Genomic DNA, 20,616 nt, shown 5'->3' on the forward strand with positions numbered 1-20,616 from the left:
GGGGTTTCTGCTGTTTAGGCACATCAGGGGCTCTCCAAACGCGACATGGCGTCCGATCTCAATTCCAGTCAATTTTGCATTGAAAAGTCAAATGGCGCTCCTTTGCTTCCGAGCTCAGCCATGCGCCCAAACAGTGGTTTACCCCCACATATGGGGTGTCGGCGTACTCAAGACAAATTGTACAACAGCTTCTGGGGTCCATTTTCTCCTGTTACCCTTGGTAAAATAAAAATTTGGAGGCAAAAAGATCATTTTTGTAGAAAAAATGCGATTTTTTTATTTTCACGGCTCTACGTTATAAACTTCTGTGAAGCACCTGGGGGTTTAAAGTGCTCACCACACATCTAGATAAGTTCCTTAAGGGGTCTAGTTTCCAAAATGGTGTCATATGTGGGGGGTCTCTACTGTTTAGGCACATCAGCGGCTCTCCAAATGTGACATGGCGTCCGATCTCAATTCCAGCCAATTCTACATTGAAAAAGTAAAACGACACTCCTTCTCTTCCAAGCTCTGCGGTGCGCCCAAACAGTGGTTTACCCCCATATATGGGGTATCGACGTACTCAGGAGAAATTGCAAAACAACTTTTGTGGTCTAATTTCTCCTGTTACCCTTGTGAAAATAAAAATTTGGGGGCAAAAAGATCATTTTTGTAGAAAAAATGAGATTTTTTATTTTCACGGCTCTACGTTATAAACTTCTGTGAAGCACTTGGGGGTTCAAAGTGCTCACCACACATCTAGATAAGTTCCTTGGGGGGTCTAGTTTCCAAAATGGTATCACTTGTGGGGGGTTTCCACTGTTTAGGCACATCAGGGACTCTCCAAACGCGACATGGCATCCGATCTCAATTCCAGCCAATTCTGCATTGAAAAAGTCAAACGGTGCTCCTTCACTTCCAAGCTCTGCGGTGCGCCCAAACAGTGGTTTACCCCCATATATGGGGTATCGACGTACTCAGGAGAAATTGCACAACAACTTTTGTGGTCTAATTTCTCCCGTTACCCTTGTGAAAATAAAAATTTGGGGGCAAAAAGATCATTTTTGTAGAAAAAATGAGATTTTTTATTTTCACGGCTCTACGTTATAAACTTCTGTGAAGCACTTGGGGGTTCAAAGTGCTCACCACACATCTAGATAAGTTCCTTGGGGGGTCTAGTTTCCAAAATGGTATCACTTGTGGGGGGTTTCCACTGTTTAGGCACATCAGGGACTCTCCAAACGCGACATGGCATCCGATCTCAATTCCAGCCAATTCTGCATTGAAAAAGTCAAACGGTGCTCCTTCACTTCCAAGCTCTGCGGTGCGCCCAAACAGTGGTTTACCTCCACATATGGGGTATCGACGTACTCAGGAGAAATTGCACAACAACTTTTGTGGTCTAATTTCTCCTGTTACCCTTGTGAAAATAAGAATTTGTGGGCGAAAAAATCATTTTTGTGAAAACAAATGCGATTTTTTATTTTCACGGCTCTACGTTATAAACTTCTGTGAAGCACTTGGGGGTTCAAAGTGCTCACCACACATCTAGATAAGTTCCTTGGGGGGTCTAGTTTCCAAAATGGTGTCACTTGTGGGGGGTTTCCACTGTTTAGGCACATTAGGGGCTCTCCAAACGCGACATGGCGTCCGATCTCAATTCCAGCCAATTCTGCATTGAAACAGTCAAACGGTGCTCCTTCACTTCCAAGCTCTGCGGTGCGCCCAAACAGTGGTTTACCTCCACATATGGGGTATCGGCGTACTCAGGAAAAATTGCACAACAAAATTTGTGGTTAAATTTCTGTTTTTACACTTGTGAAAATTAAAAAAAATGGTTCTGAAGTAAAATGTTTGCAAAAAAAAGTAAAATGTTAATTTTTTTCTTCCACATTGTTTTAGTTCCTGTGAAGTACGTAAAGGGTTAATAAACTTCTTGAATGTGGTTTTGAGCAGCTTGAGGGGTGCAGTTTTTAGAATGGTGTCACACTTGGTTATTTTCTATCATATAGACCCCTCAAAATCACTTCAAAGGTGATGTGGTCCCTAAAAAAAACATGGTGTTGTAAAAATGAGAAATTGCTGGTCAACTTTTAACCCTTATAACTCCCTAACAAAAAAAAAAATTGTTTCCAAAATTGTGCTGATGTAAAGTAGACATGTGAGAAATGTTATTTATTAACTATTTTTTGTGACATATCTCTCTGATTTAAGGGCATAAAAATACAAAGTTTGAAAATTGCAAAATTTTAAAAATTTTCGCCATATTTCCATTTTTTTCATAAATAATCGCAAGTAATATCGAAGAAATGTTACCACTAACTTGAAGTACAACATGTCACGAAAAAACAATCTCAGAATCAGCGGGATCCGATAAAGCGTTCCAGAGTTATAACCTCATAAAGTGACACTGGTCAGAATTGTAAAAATTGGCTCGGTCATTAAGTACCAAATTGGCTCTGTCACTAAGGGGTTAAACAAGAGTGTTGTTGCTTTAAGAGGAAGTTTAGATGTTTGTGCCTGGTGTATTACTGTGAGGAGGGTGGGGCTTATATAGGGGAGGCAACTCTGGCTCTCCCTCTCTCTCTCACAGGATGGACAGGAGGAAACATTAAGGAAACATGTCTGCAGTTTCAGGGAGTATAATACTGGGGTTATCACCTCACATTATAGCTGATAGGAGTACATTCACCTCACACATCATGTATTAGTGTAGTATCTGCTCCTACATCATATATGGGATCAATTTTACCTCAGAAATTCATGTAGCCGCCATGTTCCCTCATGTGTACCTCCCTGCAGACATGGCTGATATACTACTCCACATTCATCATGTATTAGTGTAGTCTCAGCTCTTACATCTTATTTGGGAGCAATATTACCTCAGAGATTCATGTAGCTGCCATGTTCCTTCATGGGTCTGTTACAAGCTGCCTCACACACTGCAGAGACAGCTCCTGTGTGACCTCCTTACAGACATGGCTGTTGTGTCACATTTCTGCTGTATTATACAGAGTCTTCATGAGTTTGGGGTATCTGTGTGATGGGTCAGAGCATTGACACATACAGTGTCTGCTATTGCTAGCGCGGAACTGGGCAGTTACAGGGACTAGTCACTGGTGAGAGGGAGCAGTAATGGGATGGTGTATAGATATACCGTATATATATGAGGGTAAGAGGCTGCACTTCATGTCTGTGCATTGCATGCTGCTGTGTTCTGATTCCCCCCCTTCCCATTTATGGAGTCTGGTGACCTGTATGTAACCTCATCTCTGTACAATACAGTCTGATGATGCTGGGTGTACAGATCCAGTGTGACAGGTTACTCTCACTATATATGTGATATACGAGTAAAGGCTCCATCTCTGCTACAGTACAGTCTGATGATGCTGGGTGTACAGATCCAGTGTGACAGGTTACTCTCACTATATATGTGATATATGAGTAAAGGCTCCATCTCTGTCCTGTACAGTCTGATGACGCTGGGTGTACAGATCCAGCATAACAGGTTACTCTCACTATATATGTGATATATGAGTAAAGGCTCCATCTCTGCGCAGCATGCTTATCATGTATACAGACTTTGAGTACATGTTAGATCCTGGGTCTCCAGGTTACTTTCCTTGCTGCACATATGATTTGTGCATGACTTCCAAATCCGTGCTTTATTTCTGGAGATATGGCAGCCTTTAGTCCTATTATGTTGCATGCTGTCCTGCCTGATATATCCACCCCCCTTTTTTCTATATATCTAAGATGGTGGATAGCACAAGCTTGAGTGCATTACCTGGAGCCTTACTATATATATATTATCAGGTGTCAATAAATATTCAGGGAGTAATTCAGCACATGGCGTGGTGGTGAGTGGGGCACTAATAATGCAGCATATGGCAGGCAGTGAGTGGACATAGCTCAGCACATGGCGGAGGCAGTGAGTGGGCACTAATAGCTCAGCACATGGCGGGGGCAGTGAGTGGGCACTAATAACTCAGCACATGGCGGGCAGTGAGTGGGCACTCCTAGTGTGATGCTGCACCTTGCTCTGGAGAACACATCATGGGCCCAGTTTTCAGCCCTGTCTATTGTATGTAGGTGGTGTGACTGACTGGGGACACAGACCTTGCAGTTTTCTGCACATACACTTATGGCTGCATGCAGCTTATACTAGACCTACATATTATATTTTCTTACGATATATGTGCAGCTGGTGGTTAGAGAGCCTGTCTGTAACTGCTGTAGAGGAGCAGGCGGCTTCTTTATTGTTACAGCATATAACACAGCATTGCCCATCATCGAATTTATCTGACCTTATGATGGGACATTTTCCAGTATCAACCTGTAATATACCTTGGTTGTAAACTTACATGGTGTTTTCATCTTCACTTCTCCCACATCTTGTGCAGTTGGGGGGGGGGGGGTCCTTGAAGTTGGTTGTAAATTGGTCTGGGGGATCCATTGGGATATGGATTCCTCTTTTTGGAATTTAATTTGGTTCTTGATCTGGTGAATGGTGGAGGGGATTTTCAGCAAGGGTTTGTTGAATCCTCAGGAAGTTCAAGTGAACATTGGAACCCTGTGGTTGTGGTGCTCCCGAGCTGGTGGGGTAAAGGCTGGGAGTAATTGGTACATTTTATGTTCACTTTTTGTTTGGTAATCACCAGATCTTATGAGCTTCAAGGACTCCTCCCAGCATGTTAATGTTCTTTATGCTTTGATGTTTTATTGTATGCTGTTTTAATTATATTGTCCCCTTCATATATTTGCAGGAATGGTGTATACCCACCGAGTGCTTAATTTTATATTACCTAAGATGGTGGATAGCACAGACTGAGTGGATTACCTGGAGCCGGGCAGTTGGGGGGGTCCTTGAAGTTGGTTGCAAATTGGTATGGGGGATCCATTGGGATATGGATTCTTCCGTTTGGTATTAAATATGGTTCTGGATCTGGTGAAATGTGGAGGGGAGTTTCGGCAAGGGTTTGTCGGATCCTCAGGAAGTGCAAGTGAACATTGGAACCCTGTGGTTATGGTGCTCCCGAGCTGGTGGGGTAACAGCTGGGAGTAATTGTTGGTACATTTTATGTTCACTTTATGTTTGGTAATCGCCAGATCTTATGAGCTTCAAGGACTCCTCCCAGCGAGCTAAGGTTATTTATGCTTTGTTGGGTTATTGTATGTTTGTTTTTAATAAAGGTATTAAAAAAAAAAAAAAAGCACTTATTTGTTTCTTTTTTAGTGGGTCCTTGAAGCTAATTATGATTTGGTCAGTAGGGGTAACCATCTCAGGTATGGACCCTCTGTTTAGGGGGGTATTCATCATAGTATGACCCTTTGTGTGGAGGAGAAAACATCTCGGGTATGACCCCTGGATGGAGGGGTGTACATCATAGTATGACCCCCTGGTATGGAGGGGTAGCCATCTTTGGTATGGCCCCCTGGTGTGGAGGAGTGACCATCACAGTATGGCCCCCTGGTCTCCAGAAGCATTTATATCCTACAAGACCCAGTTAGGGTAAAGTCCCTGTGGACATGGCAATCATATTCTACATGCCTACAAATTAAATTGGGTCCTATGAGCTAGGAACAATAGCTTAAAAAAAAAAAAAAAAAAAAAAAAAAAGGCATGCATTTCAATACAATCGTTAGCTTCAAGGACGCTCTCTTTTTTCATGTGACTTGAGAATGCTGAGGCACAGATTTTGACTGTTTATATTGACTAACTCTTGTTTCTTTCAAGGTTGTCCTCTGGACAATGCAGTAATCTGGGGAATTAAACTGAAGAGCAATGTACCTAATATGGGTGCCCTGGAGTCAGTGGGAGTGACTAAGGGAAAAGTAATAAAGTGCATCTCGATGCCCTTGAGCCAGTGGGAGCGGCTAAGGGTGAAGAAATCAAGCGCATTAACACGAAGGGCGATGTGCCTATTCCCAATGCCTTTGTCCCAGTTGGAGAGGGTTAATGGTATTTGTTATCAAATGCCTGTAAAGCAATTAACAATGGCGTGGCAAGGTTATTAATAATGCCTTTGTAGAATTTTCTGCTATAGGCTTATTTCATTTACTATGTCCGAATATTACAGAAATTGTTCAAATTATTTAATGATCGGTTATAATGTTGATATTATATTGTGTATGGCTTTTAATTTCTCCTTGTTTATAATATCTTTCTCTTTATATACACTCATCACTTTTTGGGTAGTAATAGTAAGTGGGTTTAAGAATTGGTTACTACACAGCCCAGCAACTGTATGTAATGGTGGTTTCTAGAACTAAAATCTGTGAATTAGTGAGTTATTAGAGCTGGCTACAATACATGCGGTATAATAGTTTTTGAGGCATGACAGATGTCATTATACAGGTAGTCAGACTGTGGCTACCCCCTTTATTATGGTTTAGTTTCTGCATTACCCATTATAGGATCCACATTGCAGCATGTTTAGCGGCTGTTATTTTGCTGTAGTTACCGTATTATTGATCATAATTTGGTAGTGTTGCATTGTTAAAATTAATCTGTAGTCCTGGAATTTTGTTACTTATATGCACAGTCTTTCCATAGCATGCAGAACTCGTTGATGACTTTATTAGGCATGGGTGATGGGGGTCGAGTCCATTCAAGGTGTCAAATGGCCTCGCTGGTGGCGGTTTAGGAGTCAGGTGGAAGTTGCAGACAAGTTAAGGTGGACTCATTTTAACTAATAGAGGATGTAAAACCTCATGGTGGTGAGCAGGCTCGGCTTTGGTGGCCAGCCTCAAGGACGTTGTAATGGTAACATCAATCAGGGGCGGGCACAGTGGTTAAGCACAGGAGTGAGGATAATAGGGTCATTGGTGCCCTGAAAGTTTACTGGCTCTGCTTGAATGGCAAGCCAGTGCGTGCCGCCCCTTTATCGCTGTCTGTCCTGGTGCTGTATGTCAGACAGATGGGGATATCGCAGTACTTGTGAATCCCAATGTACTAGCACTCCACCTGACTCCTACTGTGATTATTTAATCCTGTGATTTGAATAAAAGCTGTGGCCATTTTGACAACCAAAATAATGTGTTTGTGTATTTATTTTAGTACCTAGGTTTACAGTAGTTATGGTGGTTTTAAGAAGGAGTGGGGTCCATCCCATATCCAAAAGTCAAGAAACCACCGGAGACTAGATGGAGGTGGACATGACTTGGGGATGGGTGGACCGAGAACTCCTGCAGCTTTTGTTTGTATTGCGGTGTAGATTTTAAACAAGAGTGTTGTTGCTTTAAGAGGAAGTTTAGATGTTTGTGCCTGGTGTATTACTGTGAGGAGGGTGGGGCTTATATAGGGGAGGCAACTCTGGCTCTCCCTCTCTCTCTCACAGGATGGACAGGAGGAAACATTACCCGCCCTCCCGCCCTGTTTATAATCTTTGTCCTTAAACTTTTTAATTATTGCTTGTATAATGATAAATTTTTCATTGTATTTTTGAATTTGTCATTGTATATCTTGTACCATGTTCAATTGTATATTGGCTATAAAGAGTTATTATTTGTGGTAACCTTCTAAGCCCAAGGGAAGGGCAATCCTTCAGCCATGGTTCCCTGGAGGTTTCCTCCACAGGGGGTTTTTCCTCTCCTGAGCGCTGTAGGATGACTCTTTGTGAGTCGGGGGTTTGCCAAGTTTAGTCCCATTAATGCTTTTGCAGGGACTTCTAGTTTTTAAGTTTACAAAAATGATTTAATTATTTATAAAAAAAAAAAAAAAAAAAGGTGTCAAATGAGACTTGGAATATTTAACCCGTCACGGCTTTGTGGTTTAGGAGTCAGGTGGAAGTTGCAGACAAGTTAAGGTGGACTCATTTTAACTAATAGAGGATGTAAAACCTCATGGTGGTGAGCAGGCTCGGCTTTGGTGGCCAGCCTCAAGGACGTTGTAATGGTAACATCAATCAGGGGCGGGCACAGTGGTTAAGCACAGGAGTGAGGATAATAGGGTCATTGGTGCCCTGAAAGTTTACTGGCTCTGCTTGAATGGCAAGCCAGTGCGTGCCGCCCCTTTATGGCTGTCTGTCCTGGTGCTGTATGTCAGACAGATGGGGATATCGCAGTACTTGTGAATCCCAATGTACTAGCACTCCACCTGACTCCTACTGTGATTATTTAATCCTGTGATTTGAATAAAAGCTGTGGCCATTTTGACAACCAAAATAATGTGTTTATGTATTTATTTTAGTACCTAGGTTTACAGTAGTTATGGTGGTTTTAAGAAGGAGTGGGGTCCATCCCATATCCAAAAGTCATGATGCAGTAGAAAGATTTCATGAATTGAAGGGTGATCTAAGCTTCAGAGTTTACTCCCTCTCTCTCCCATGACTATTTTAATGTTGCTCTTGACGAATTTCTAGTGCCTTTTTGTAGGTTTTTAAAACCAATTGCAAAGGGGCCAATTTAGACAAACCCTTACTCGTTACTCCCTTCGGCACATTGTAGTCTTGCTTACATGGAAGTATTAAGGGCATTGAGAATGTTTCCTGTACAAGGTCTCTGATAATATTTCCTTATGTTTCCAGGGCCATGAAGAACTCATGAAACAGATAAAACTTCTTCCTAGAGAGAATTACAATCTCCTCAGCTTTATATGCAGGTATAATCTTCATAGTTAATCAGTAAGTCCTCCCAACCACCGCACATGATAATTGCATGACACCTTCTGCATGGAGAACGTTACTCAATATCTTGTGTATGTACGCACAAGCGGTTACACAATCACCTCTACATACACACCCACTATGTTGTTATGTTACAAAACTACCGTACACCCAGGGGTGGAATTAAAATTTTTAACAACAGGTTCTGTGTTTGTGTGTAGGAAACCACACCCTTTTTTTAAGCCACATCCATTTACACACACCTTTTCCTCAAACATATACAAGTAGGGACGCAGTCAAACCATACTTCCCAACTTTTGAACGAGGGAAAGAGGGACAAAGTTTGCGGTGCGCATAGCGCGCCACGGCAAATTTTAGGTCACACCTCTGACCACACCCATTTTTACAACTAGTCTTACATCCACGTCCCAACCACACCCATTTAGCACTTCTGATCACACTGTTTCATAAACAATAATTATAAACGAAAAAATATGGCTGCGCGTGATGCTCAATACTGTATAATGGCCACACATGATGCTACATACTGTATAATGGCCACACATGATATTGCGTACAGTATAATGGCCGCACATAGTTACTCCTACACATGACTCTGCTCCGTACACCTCTTACACACACTGCTCCGCTCCGTACACCTCGATACACACACGGCTCCGCTCCGTACACCTCGTACGCACACGCCTCCGCTCCGTACACCTCGTACGCACACGGCTCCGCTCTGTACACCTCGTACGCACACGGCTCCGCTCTGTACACCTCGTACGCACACGGCTTCACTCTGTACACCTCGTACACACACGACTCCTCTCTGTATACCTCGTACACACACGGCTCCGCTCCGTACACCTCATACACACACGGCTCCGCTCCGTACACCTTGCACACACCCAGCTCCGCTCCGTACATCTCATACACACACGGCTCCGCTCCGTGCACCTTGTACACACATGGCTCTGCTACATCCACCCTGTAAACCTCTCCTGACTCCAAACATAAGCTTACCCTCATCCAGCACCTTGACAGCACGGCAGAGTCCTGCAATACACTGAGACCCTTGATCATGTGACTCCTAACTCCTCCCCTCCTGTGACCTCATCACAGGTCCTGTGCGTACAGAGCAACCATATATGTAATGTGCGGCTCTCTGCAGGTGGATGAATGCGGGACTGTGGGGCACACTCAAAATTGGGACTGCCCCGCAGGATACGGGACACTTGGGAGGTGTGGTACAGGATCGCTGCTCTGAATCTCCCTGGTTCGGGGAACCGGCTGCTTTTTTAACAAGCGGTTCCATCGAACCGGAGAAACCCGGCCTAACTTCCATTGATCATCATAATCTCATACTTCAACCACTCATGAAGAACACACCTACAGCGAAGGAAATAATTATTTTAACCCTTGCTGATTTTGTAAGTTTGCCCACTGACAGACATGAATAGTCTATAATTTTAAGGGTACGTTAATTTTAACATTGAGAGATAGAATATAAAAAATAAAATCCAGAAAATCACATTGTATAAATTTATTTGAATTTTGCAGTGAGAAATAAGTATTTGATCCCTCGGGCAAACAAGATGTAATGCTTGGTGGCAAAACCCTTGTTGGCAAGCACAGCAGTCAGACATATTTGTAGTTGATTATGAGGTTTCCGCACATGTCAGGAGGAATATTGGTCCACTCCTCTTTGCAGATCATCTCTAAATGATTAAAATTTTGAGGCTGTCACTTGGCAACTCGAAGCTTCAACTCCCTCCATAAGTTTTCTATGGGATTAAGGGCTGGAGACAGGCTAGGCCACTTCATGACCTTAAAGTGCTTTTTTTTCAGCCACTCTTTTGTTGCCTTGGCTGTACGTTTTGGGTCATTGTCTTGCTGGAAGACCCAGCCATGACCCATTTGTTAATGTCCTGGCGGAGGGAAGGAGGTTGTCACTCAGGATTTACGGCACATGGCTCCATCCATTCTCCCATTGATGCGGTGAAGTAGTCCTGTGCCATTAGCAGAGAAACACCCCCAAAACATAATGTTTCCACCCCCATGCTTGACAGTGGGGAAGGTGTTCTTTGGGTTATAGGCAGCATTTCTCTTCCTCCAAACACAGCGAGTTGAGTTAATGCCAAAGAGCTCAATTTTTTACTTATCTGACCACAGCACCTTCTCCCAATCACTAACACAATCATCCAGGTGTTCTTTGGCAAACTTCAGACAGGCCTGCACATGTGCCTTCTTGAGCAGGGGAACCTTGCGGGCACTGCAGGAATTTGAACCTTTATGGCGTAATTTGTTACCAATTGTTTTCTTGGTGACTGTGGTCCCAGCTGCCTTGAGATCATTAACAAGTTCCCTCCGTGTAGTTTTAGGCTGATCTATCACCTTCCGCATGATCAAGGATACCTCACGAGGTGAGATTTTGCATGATGCCCCAGATCGATGCCGATTGACAGTCATTTTGTATTTTTTTTCCATTTTCTTACTCTTTGATCTTGCCCATGTTGTAGAGGTTAGAGTCTGACTGATTAATTGACTCTGTGGACAGGAGTCTTTTATAAAGGTGACTATGTAAGAGAGCTGTCTTTAATGCAGGTAATGAGTTGATTAGGAGCATCTAACTGGTCTGTAGGAGCCAGGACTCTTAATGGTTCGTAGGGGATCAAATACTTATTTCTCACTTCAAAATGCAAATAAATTCATATCATTTACACAATGTGATTTTCTGGATTTTATTTTTGCTATTCTATCTCTCAATGTTAAAATTAACCTACCCTTAACATTCATGTCTTTGTCAGTGGGCAAACTTACAAAATCAGCAAGGGATCAAATAATTATTTCCTTTACTGTATATCCTACAAAGATTACAGTAGGCTCTAATTTTCCACCTACAGCTACCATATAACATCTACTTTGGTAAACCTCCACTTTTCTGTAAAATAAACAGTTATCATAAAGGTCTGAAAATCCTATAAAATCACCTGAAAGAGTCCAACTCTTGCTGCTCATTCTGACATGGATTACCAGTCTAATCAGGTCTAAGATATTTATTTATTTTAAATGGAATTGTAAAATGTGGTGAAATAATAGTTTTAAGCATTTTGAAAAAAAAGTAGTCTATAGGGCTTGTACCCCTGAAATGATTTTTCAACTAGTCAAAAATACAAAAACATACACTTGGGTTTTGGGGTTCTAAGAATGCGTCGTCCATCAATACCTATCAGGTGCATTCAGTGATTGGCTGTAACATCAAATGGGGTTGTTTTCTACAATTAACCCCTGTTGTTTTAAGATTCAGTGATTTTGTAGCCTCTAGTGGGCCAATCCAACTCTGAATTCCAACATGTCAGATCCTTCTCAAATCTCAACCTTACACTGGGGTTTCTCTTTAAATGGAACTTAAGACAATACTGTTGTAGTCCCAAGTTTATGTAAAGGTCACATGCAACTTTCCATGCATACCCTAAGGCTGGGTTCACATTGCATTCAGTGACTCTGTTAAACGGACTATGTTACACCGCGGCATAACGCGGTGTAACGTAGTCCGTTAACGCCGCCATTGAATGCAATGCCGGACGCATTGCTAGCGCATGCCCACAATGGGCGTGCGCTAGGGATGTGCCGTCATTGAGTGACGGACCCTGAGACGCAGGCTGCAGCGTTTCCGGGTCTGTCACTGCTAGCGCAGATTGAGCTAGCAGATGCTCTATCTGCGCTAGCGCACTGCAAAAGTCGGCACTTGCGTTACAGCAGCCCGTTAGCGTATGTGCTGAACAGGCTGCTGCTAACGCAGTGTGAACCTAGCCTAACAAAAATGCATGACTAAGGTCATACAAAAATGCAAAAGTAAGCAGCAATCAAAGTGGAGGGGGATCCAGGTGCCCAGTCAGCCTGACTCGCGTTTCACAAAACATGCTTCATCACGGGTTATCTGATTAGCCTTTTGTGCATCTCTACGCAGTTATTTCTCCATGTATTTTAAGTGTCAGCATACTGATTTTTCTCCATATATTTACTGATTCTGGCTGACAAACCGTACCTGCACATTATGTTATTCACTGGTGCCATTCACTGATGACTAGTGCACCTTCCTGTACCATCCTTTGGGGTTTCTAGCTGACCTGCCCATCTTCCTTTCTTCCTGGTTCCTTATATTTATGGATTCCCTTGTATTTTATTTTTGCATGTATTTGTTAATCTCTTAATAAAGTTGTTTACTTTTGCATTATTGTATGGTCTTAGGCTAGTTTCACACTAGCGTTTACCTGATCTGTGGCAGGCTGCGGATTTCCTCCGCGAAGCCCCGGCCTCGGCCGCACCTCCGCCTACTTCTGCATGCGGCCCGCATGCGGCCTCCGTACCTATCTTTAACATTAGGTACGCAGGTCGTGCGGTTGTATGCGGATGCTGCCGCATGCGTCGTTTTGACGATGTAAACGCTAGTGTGAAACTAGCCTAAGTCATGTGTTGCCAGGGAGGGAATACAGCGCGCTCACTATATAGTGACTGGTGACTGTAACCACTCAATGCACCACACCAATGACTGGAAGCGAGTGGCTGAAGAGAGAATAGAATTATATTTTCTCTCTGAAGCCGCTGCTCAAGTTAAGTAGCCAAGCAAGATTTAAACAGTCGCTGCTGCATAAGGCAGGAATGTATAATGTTAATGCTATTCACCTGCAGATTACAGATACAGGGTTAAATAGTATTTCCTTTTAAAGGTTCCTTTTAATGAGGCTATATAGATATTATACATTACAGTGGGTACGGAGAGGTATTCAGACCTCTTTAAATTTCTCACTCTGATTTATTGCAGCCATTTGGTAAATTCAAAAAAAGTTCTTTTTTTTTCTCATTAATGTACACTCTGCATTCCATCTTGACTGAAAAAAAAACAGAAATGTAGTAATTTTTGCAAATTTATTAAAAAAGAAAACCTGAAATATCACATGGTCATAAGTATTCAGAACCTTTGCTCAGTATTGAGTAGAAGCACCTTTTGAGCTAGTACAGCCATGAGTCTTCTTGAAAATGATGCAACAAGTATTTCACACCTGGATTTAGGGATCCTCTGCCATTCTTCCCTGCAGATACTCTCCAGTTCCATCAGGTTGGATGGTGATCGTTGGTGGACAGCCATTTTCAGGTCTCTCCAGAGATGCTCAACTGGGTTTAGGTCAGGGCTCTGGCTGGGCCAGTCAAGAATGGTCACAGATTTGTTCTGAAGTCACTCCTTTGTTATTTTAGCTGTGTGCTTAGGGTCATTGTCTTGTTGGAAGGTTAACATTTGGCCAAGTCTGAGGTCCAGAGAACTCTGGAAGAGGTTTTCATCCAGGATATCTCTGTACTTGGCCGCATTCATGTTTCCTTCAATGACAACCAGTCGTTCTGGCCGTGCAGCTGAAAAACACCCCCATAGCATGGTGCTGCCACCACCATGTTTCACTGTTGGGATTGTATTGGGCAGGTGATGAGCAGTGCCTGGTTTTCTCCACACATACCGCTTAGAATTATCACCAAAAAGATCTATCTTCGTCTCATCAGACCAGAGAATCTTATTTCTCATGGTCTGGGAGTCCTTTATGTGCTTTTTTTAGCAAACTCTATGCGGGCTTTCATATGTCTTGCACTGAGGAGAGGCTTCTGTCGGGCCACTCTGCCACAAAGGAATGACTGGTGGAGGGCTAAATTGATAGTTGACTTTGTGGAACTTTCTCCCATCTCCCTACTGCATTTCTGGAACTCAGCCACAGTGATCTTGGGGTTCTTCTTTACCTCTCTCACCAAAGCTCTTCTCCCACGATTGCTCAGTTTGGCTGGATAGCCAGGTCTAAGAAGACTTTTGGTGGTCCCAAACTTATTCCATTTAAGGATTATGGAGGCCACTGTGCTCTTAGGAACCTTGAGTACTTCAGAAATTCTTTTGTAACCTGGGCCAGATCTGTGCCTTGCCACAATTCTGTCCCTGAGCTCCTTGGCCAGTTCCTTTGACCTCATGATTCTCATTTGGTCTGACATGCACTGTGAGCTGTGAGGTCTCACATAGACAGGTGTGTGCCTTCTAAATCAAGTCCTATCCGTTTAATTAACCACAGCTGGACTTCAATGAAGGAGTAGAACCATCTCAAGGAGGATCACAAGGAAATTGACAACATGTGACTTATGTATGAGTGTCTGAGCAAAGGGTCTGAATACTTATGACCATGTGATAATTTCAGTTTTTGTTTTTTAATAAATTTGCAAAAAATACTGCATTTGTCTTTTTTCAGTTAAAATGGGGTACAGAGTGTACATTAATGAGAAAAAAAATGACCTTTTTTGAATTTATCAAATGACGGCAATGAAACATAGCGAAAAATTTAAAGGGATCTGACTACTTTCAGTACCCACTGTATGTCGAATTATCTGATTTGCTGTCAATCTGCCAGTTTTGATGATATCTGCCAAAAATCTAATGTTTGTTGCCCCATGTATACCATGTCTGTCATATGTTTTATTCGGTTTCTAAATGTAACCCCACAAATAGCTGGGTGCAAATATAAGGGATACGAAGATTTTTGTTGCACCCCAGGCTCCTACATCTATGGGAGTGAGAATAGTCCTCTTGCCTAGTATCAGTATGACAATGTACATCTGATAGCTGGTGGTGAACCTTATTGCAGATTTTGTATTGGGGCCCAGAGCCTCCATCGTTCAGTCATGTCTACTGACATTTCATCATGACATTTCATACAAGTATGTACCTTAAAAACCGGAGAAAACACGGAGTGACCAATAAGGTAAAAAAATATATAAATTTTAATAGAATATACATTTTTTAAAAAGATCAAACATGACATATAACAACACAAGCACAAAAGACACACTCAGGAGTCACGTGCACAACATGATGATAGCACAGCTGATGCAAATATAATGCTCCCATGATAGGGGTAGGCTGTGAAGATATAAAGTGACAAGCACGGCCGCAAGCAAAGTGTAAATGTAAAGTGGGCAGGAATAAACCACCACACAATGAAGTAAATAGTCAATGAATGAGGGCAGAGCTTACCAAAACTGTGCACGGATCCAGAGTCAGATGGCAGGAACCCCAACGCGCGTTTCGCGTGCACACTGGCCGCTTTCTCAAGGAAATGTGCAGAGGTATGGTGATAAGGACCTTAAGAAGCCATGGAAACCAGTCACATAGCCCATCACCTGGTCACAATTGACCAATAAAGGGTGGCGCTGTTGGCGCATGCACAGTGCACCTGACAGGTCCCGACATGAGGAAACCTGCGCGTCAAGCATCACTGTACACATGCGGGGAGGTGGAAGTCCCCAGACATACACATCCCCTTTGAGAAAGCCATCAAACGCGAAACGCGCGTCAGGGGGCTACAGGGCGGACCACTGCATTCTCTGAGACCTACAATGGGTAAGCATTGATGTCAGCGATATATATTACATATTATTAAGATCTGGGTGGTGTCTCTTTTTGTATTGTTGAGATAAGAGCTGGATTCTGTCTGTATTTAAGCACCAGCAATAATGGAATCCCCCCTTATACTATATACTGACAAATGCCATACCAAGTCTTACATATGCTAGCAGTGTTCCTTCCTTTGAGTGCTCAACTGTTGTTCCTCTAGATATTTGTTTTCTGTATGTTATTACAATAAATGTTTAATAAAAATTATTTCTTTAAGTAGACGTGTTGGTGATATTTGTACTCTTTCTCTTCTGTGGAAAAATTGTAGTTTGGAGTATTTCACCTGGCAATATGCCGCTTTGATGTATGGGGAAGGTTTGGAATTATATGTCCTTGGCCCCAGTGAATATGAAGTGCTGGATTATTTGTATATGCATACACAGGAGGCACTAAGACGCCCAGCCCCATGTGGGACAAGGAGGGCGACAGCGCGCATGTGCTCGGCCGTAAAGGTATTACAATAGATATAATAATATTACTATAATATTATTATTAAGAAAGGAGTTAAGAATAAGAAATATTAAATGGCATCATATCCGTAGATCATCCAAACCAGATGAAATCATATTAGACGAGACTGCGCAGGGTGTAGCACTGGTAAAGGTGGCGGAAGATGGAACATCAAAAGGGAGAACTTGACCACTCCATGAATATTAATGGCACTAGACAAAGAATACATATTAAAATAGTTATTACAATAAGAAAACGCACAAAAACCAATAAAAACAAAAACAAAAGCCATCTAAAGTAGGGGTATGCAAAATGGGTGAAGGGGGACATAAGTTGAAAGAAGCCCTTCATTATAGAAATGAGGCGAAGCTTAGAGACTCAGTTAGGCCTTTTGAGGCCATAGAGTCCAAGGTCACGATCCATTTGGCCTCTTTCTGAGCCAATAACCTTTTATAATTGCCCCCTCTAATGCCCAGATGAATGATGTCTATACCCCTCATCTTCAATGCGTTGGCATCACAATCATGATATGCCTTAAAATGGCGGGGAATAGTTTTAAGATCAGAGGGATCAGCCACCGTCTTGGCCGCACAAATGTCCTGCACATGCTCGCGCACCCGTACGCGTAGTTCTCTGGAAGTCAAGCCAAAGTATATCATGGAGCACTCACACGTAGCATAATATATCACATTGGTGCTACCACATTATATCCGCTGTCTAATTGGAAATTGTTTTGAACCATCAGATGACTGGAAAGCGTATGTACCTTAGTTTCTTACGGCATTTTCCTGTAAATAAGTCTATACAGCATTTTTGCTGCTATATATAAGTGATATTCTGTTCATTTTAACAGATTTCTTTATGAAGTACAGAAGAACTCCAGCATAAATAAAATGAATGTAGATAATCTGGCCATGGTAATAGGGGTCAATCTTCTGAGGCCAAAAACAGAAGAACCAGTGGCGCTAATGAGAGGTAATTAATGTATTAGGCTTTGACACATACTATAAACTGTTTCTGATAGCAATCATATTCTCCTTTATGAAACAGTAATGTTTTTCCACTAGCGGATTAGCTCATATGTGAGGGGATTATGGGAACCTGCAGGTACGGACTGGGGCTGAAATTCAGTCCTGGCATTCGACATCACACAGGCCCATGGTGTCCCCATCCCCAAGCACCAGATGGGATATATTACTAATATTACACTGGAGGGAGGAAAGGAAGATTTTCTACAAGACCAATATTTCTAATGATACCCGTGGCCTGCTGGGGTAAGTGACGGAGTCAGCGACTTTGTGCTCCATCACAACTCTTAACAGTATGGATGTCTTGAGAACACCGATTCTGTTAACAGCGTAGCAGACAAGGCAGCCTATGACCAGACAGGCCCTTCTGGCATTTGCCAGATGGCCAGTCCGGCCCTGGGAACCTGTCAGACAATTCATCCTGCTCGAACTGCAGGCAACATTAATCGCATCTTGGCTGCTCAATTGCAGCCAGATTTATTATTCTCTGAAAGGCTCAGGTGTTTCAGAGAAAATATACTTTTAAGCCATGTTCACACATTCAGTATTTGGTCAGTATTTTACCTCAGTATTTGTAAAACCTAAAAACCAGGAGAGGAACAATCAGATGAAAAGTGTCATAGAAACACGTCACCACTTCTGTATTTGTCACCCACTCCTGTTTTGATTACAAATTCTGAGGTAAAAAACTGTCCAACTACTGATTGTGTGAACTTGGCCTAAAGACTGTTTCCCTGTCAGAGTTCATAGAATCATAGAATGTTAGAGTTGGAAGGGACCTCCTGGGTCATCTGGTCCAATCCCCAGCTCAAAGCAGGAATCACTAAATCATCCCAGACAGATGTCTGTCCAGCCTCTGTTTGCAATACTTCCCTTGTAGGAGAACTCACCACCTCTCATGGCAGCCTGTTCCACTCATTGATCACCCTCACTGTCAAAAAGTTTTTTCTAATATCTAATCTGCGTCTCCTCCCATTCAGTTTCATCCCATTGCTTCTAGTCTTTCCTTGTGCAAATGAGAATAAAGATGATCCTTCTACAATGTGACAGCCCTTGAGATATTTGTAGACAACTATTAAGTCTCCTCTCAGTCTTCTTTTTTGCAAGCTAATCATTCCCAAATCCTGTAACCGTTCATCATAGGACATGGTTTGCAGACCGGTCACCATTCTGGTCGCTCTACTCTGAACTTGCTCCAGTTTGTTGATGTCTCTTTTAAATGTGGTGTCCAAAACTGGACACAGTATTCCAGATGAGGTCTGATCAAAGAGGAGTAGAGGGCAATAATGACTTTGCGTGATCTAGACTGTATGCTTCTGTTAATACATCCCAGAATTGCATTTGCCTTTTTTGCTGCTGCATCACACTGTTGACTCATGTTCCGTTTATGATCTATTAGTATACCCAAGTCTTTTTCACATGTGCTGTGGCTTAGCCCTATTTCTCCCATGTTGTATATGCTTTTTTCATTTTTAATGCCCAGATGTAGTACTTTGCATTTTTCTTTGTTAAAAACCATTCTGTTAGTTGCTGCCCACTGCTCCAGTTTATTTATCTTTTTGAATCCTCTCTCTCTTCTCTAGTATTAGCTATCCCTCCTAGCTTCAGCAAATTTAATTAGTGTACCCTCAATTCCTTCATCTAAATCATTGATAAAGATGTTGAACAATACAGGGCCCAGGACAGAAGCCTGTCTTAAGACATTCTTCCAACTGGATGTGCAGCCATTTACGACCACTCTTTGGGTCAGATCACTAAGCCAGTTATGAATCCACCTAACAGTTGTCTTGTCCATTCCACACTTAGTCATTCTTTCAATAAAAATGGTGTGAGATACTTTGTCAAATGCTTTGCTGAAGTCAAGATATACTATATCTACAGTTGATTGATAGATCTCTCCCTTGAGCATATACAAAGGGAGAGATCTGCCAATACCCTGCAGAAGTGCCAGAAGCTGCCGTCCGCGGGGCAGCGCCAGACTCGTCTGGTCTCCGGCATTGGTTCACTCGCTGAATCCTCAAAGTAGAGTTTCTCTGAAACACCGAATTGTTTTAGAAAAAATATATCTGGCTTCATTCATGCGGCATGGCTACAATTCCTGTTACCTGTTCTTTGATTAGCATGAATCACCTGACAGGTTAATATTATTTATAGGAATGGTCTTGACAAAATGGTGGTGTTGATCAAAGTTGGCTTCAGAGATTACCAAGCTTTATCCTACCATAAAGTAAAGCAATGAAAAATTGCTTTGGCAAACAAATCAATGCCCGGTCATCATATTTATTTGTTGGTAAAAAGAAACAATGAGTCCACCTAAAAATATCAGCCACAGAGATTAACAAGTACTTTAAGGCTAGGGTTACACGACCGTTTTTCTCTCCTCCAAGAAAATGAGTCTGATTATCCTAATCACACTCTGAAGGTGGTTGGAGTATTGTGATCTGTGTTTTATATTATTATTGCAAGTTTTACTAAAAAATACACAGAAAAGTTACGATTTAGTGATGGCTTATGGAATTTTTCACGTTAATACTTTACCTTTGCAATTATTGTTTTGCCTCCATACCTTTCAGGTGCTCCACAGATCCAAAAACTAATGACTGTAATGATCAGTCACCATGAGAAATTATTTCCTAAAGCCAATGACCAACCTATAGAAACCAAGACACAAAGAAGCGAATTGAAAAAAGTACAGGTTCCACGCAGTTCGGTCGGTTGGGATGCAGCTGAAGAAAGTATCTCACCTACAGGAGATTTATCCAAATCACGTATGGTAAGGTGCCCGTTATATAAACTTGACAGTTACTCCATTCGTGAAGGGAAGAACTGGGTCTTATGGCAGCAGAGGCAAATACAGGCTTCAGAGATTGGCGAATGGTCTTCTTGATCTAAAAAATATCAACGTAGAGCAACCCACATCCTTCTAGCAAAAGCAGTTTATATGGAATGATGTGTAATCTAACAGACATTGCATTTATGGTGTTTATGACCCCCTTCACTTATTGCCCTTCAGGTTGCATACATGGTATATCCATCTTTGTATTGCAGGTATACTGTATATTTCCCTTAT

The 20,616-nt window shown here is 42.2% G+C and overlaps 1 protein-coding gene across 2 annotated transcripts in view; it reads left to right on the forward strand.

Moving 5' to 3' along the window:
- Positions 1-20,616, forward strand: part of ARHGAP25 (Rho GTPase activating protein 25) — a 180,452-nt gene that overhangs the window by 146,946 nt on the left and 12,890 nt on the right. For both annotated transcript variants that reach the window (XM_077263045.1, XM_077263046.1), the window contains 3 exons: positions 8,508-8,581; positions 17,372-17,493; positions 20,120-20,319. In XM_077263045.1, the coding sequence (XP_077119160.1) occupies positions 8,508-8,581; positions 17,372-17,493; positions 20,120-20,319 (396 nt within the window). The remainder of the gene's footprint in view (positions 1-8,507; positions 8,582-17,371; positions 17,494-20,119; positions 20,320-20,616) is intronic.

The sequence above is a fragment of the Ranitomeya variabilis genome, chromosome 5 (genome assembly GCF_051348905.1).
Source record: "Ranitomeya variabilis isolate aRanVar5 chromosome 5, aRanVar5.hap1, whole genome shotgun sequence".
Taxonomy (NCBI): Eukaryota; Metazoa; Chordata; class Amphibia; order Anura; family Dendrobatidae; genus Ranitomeya; species Ranitomeya variabilis.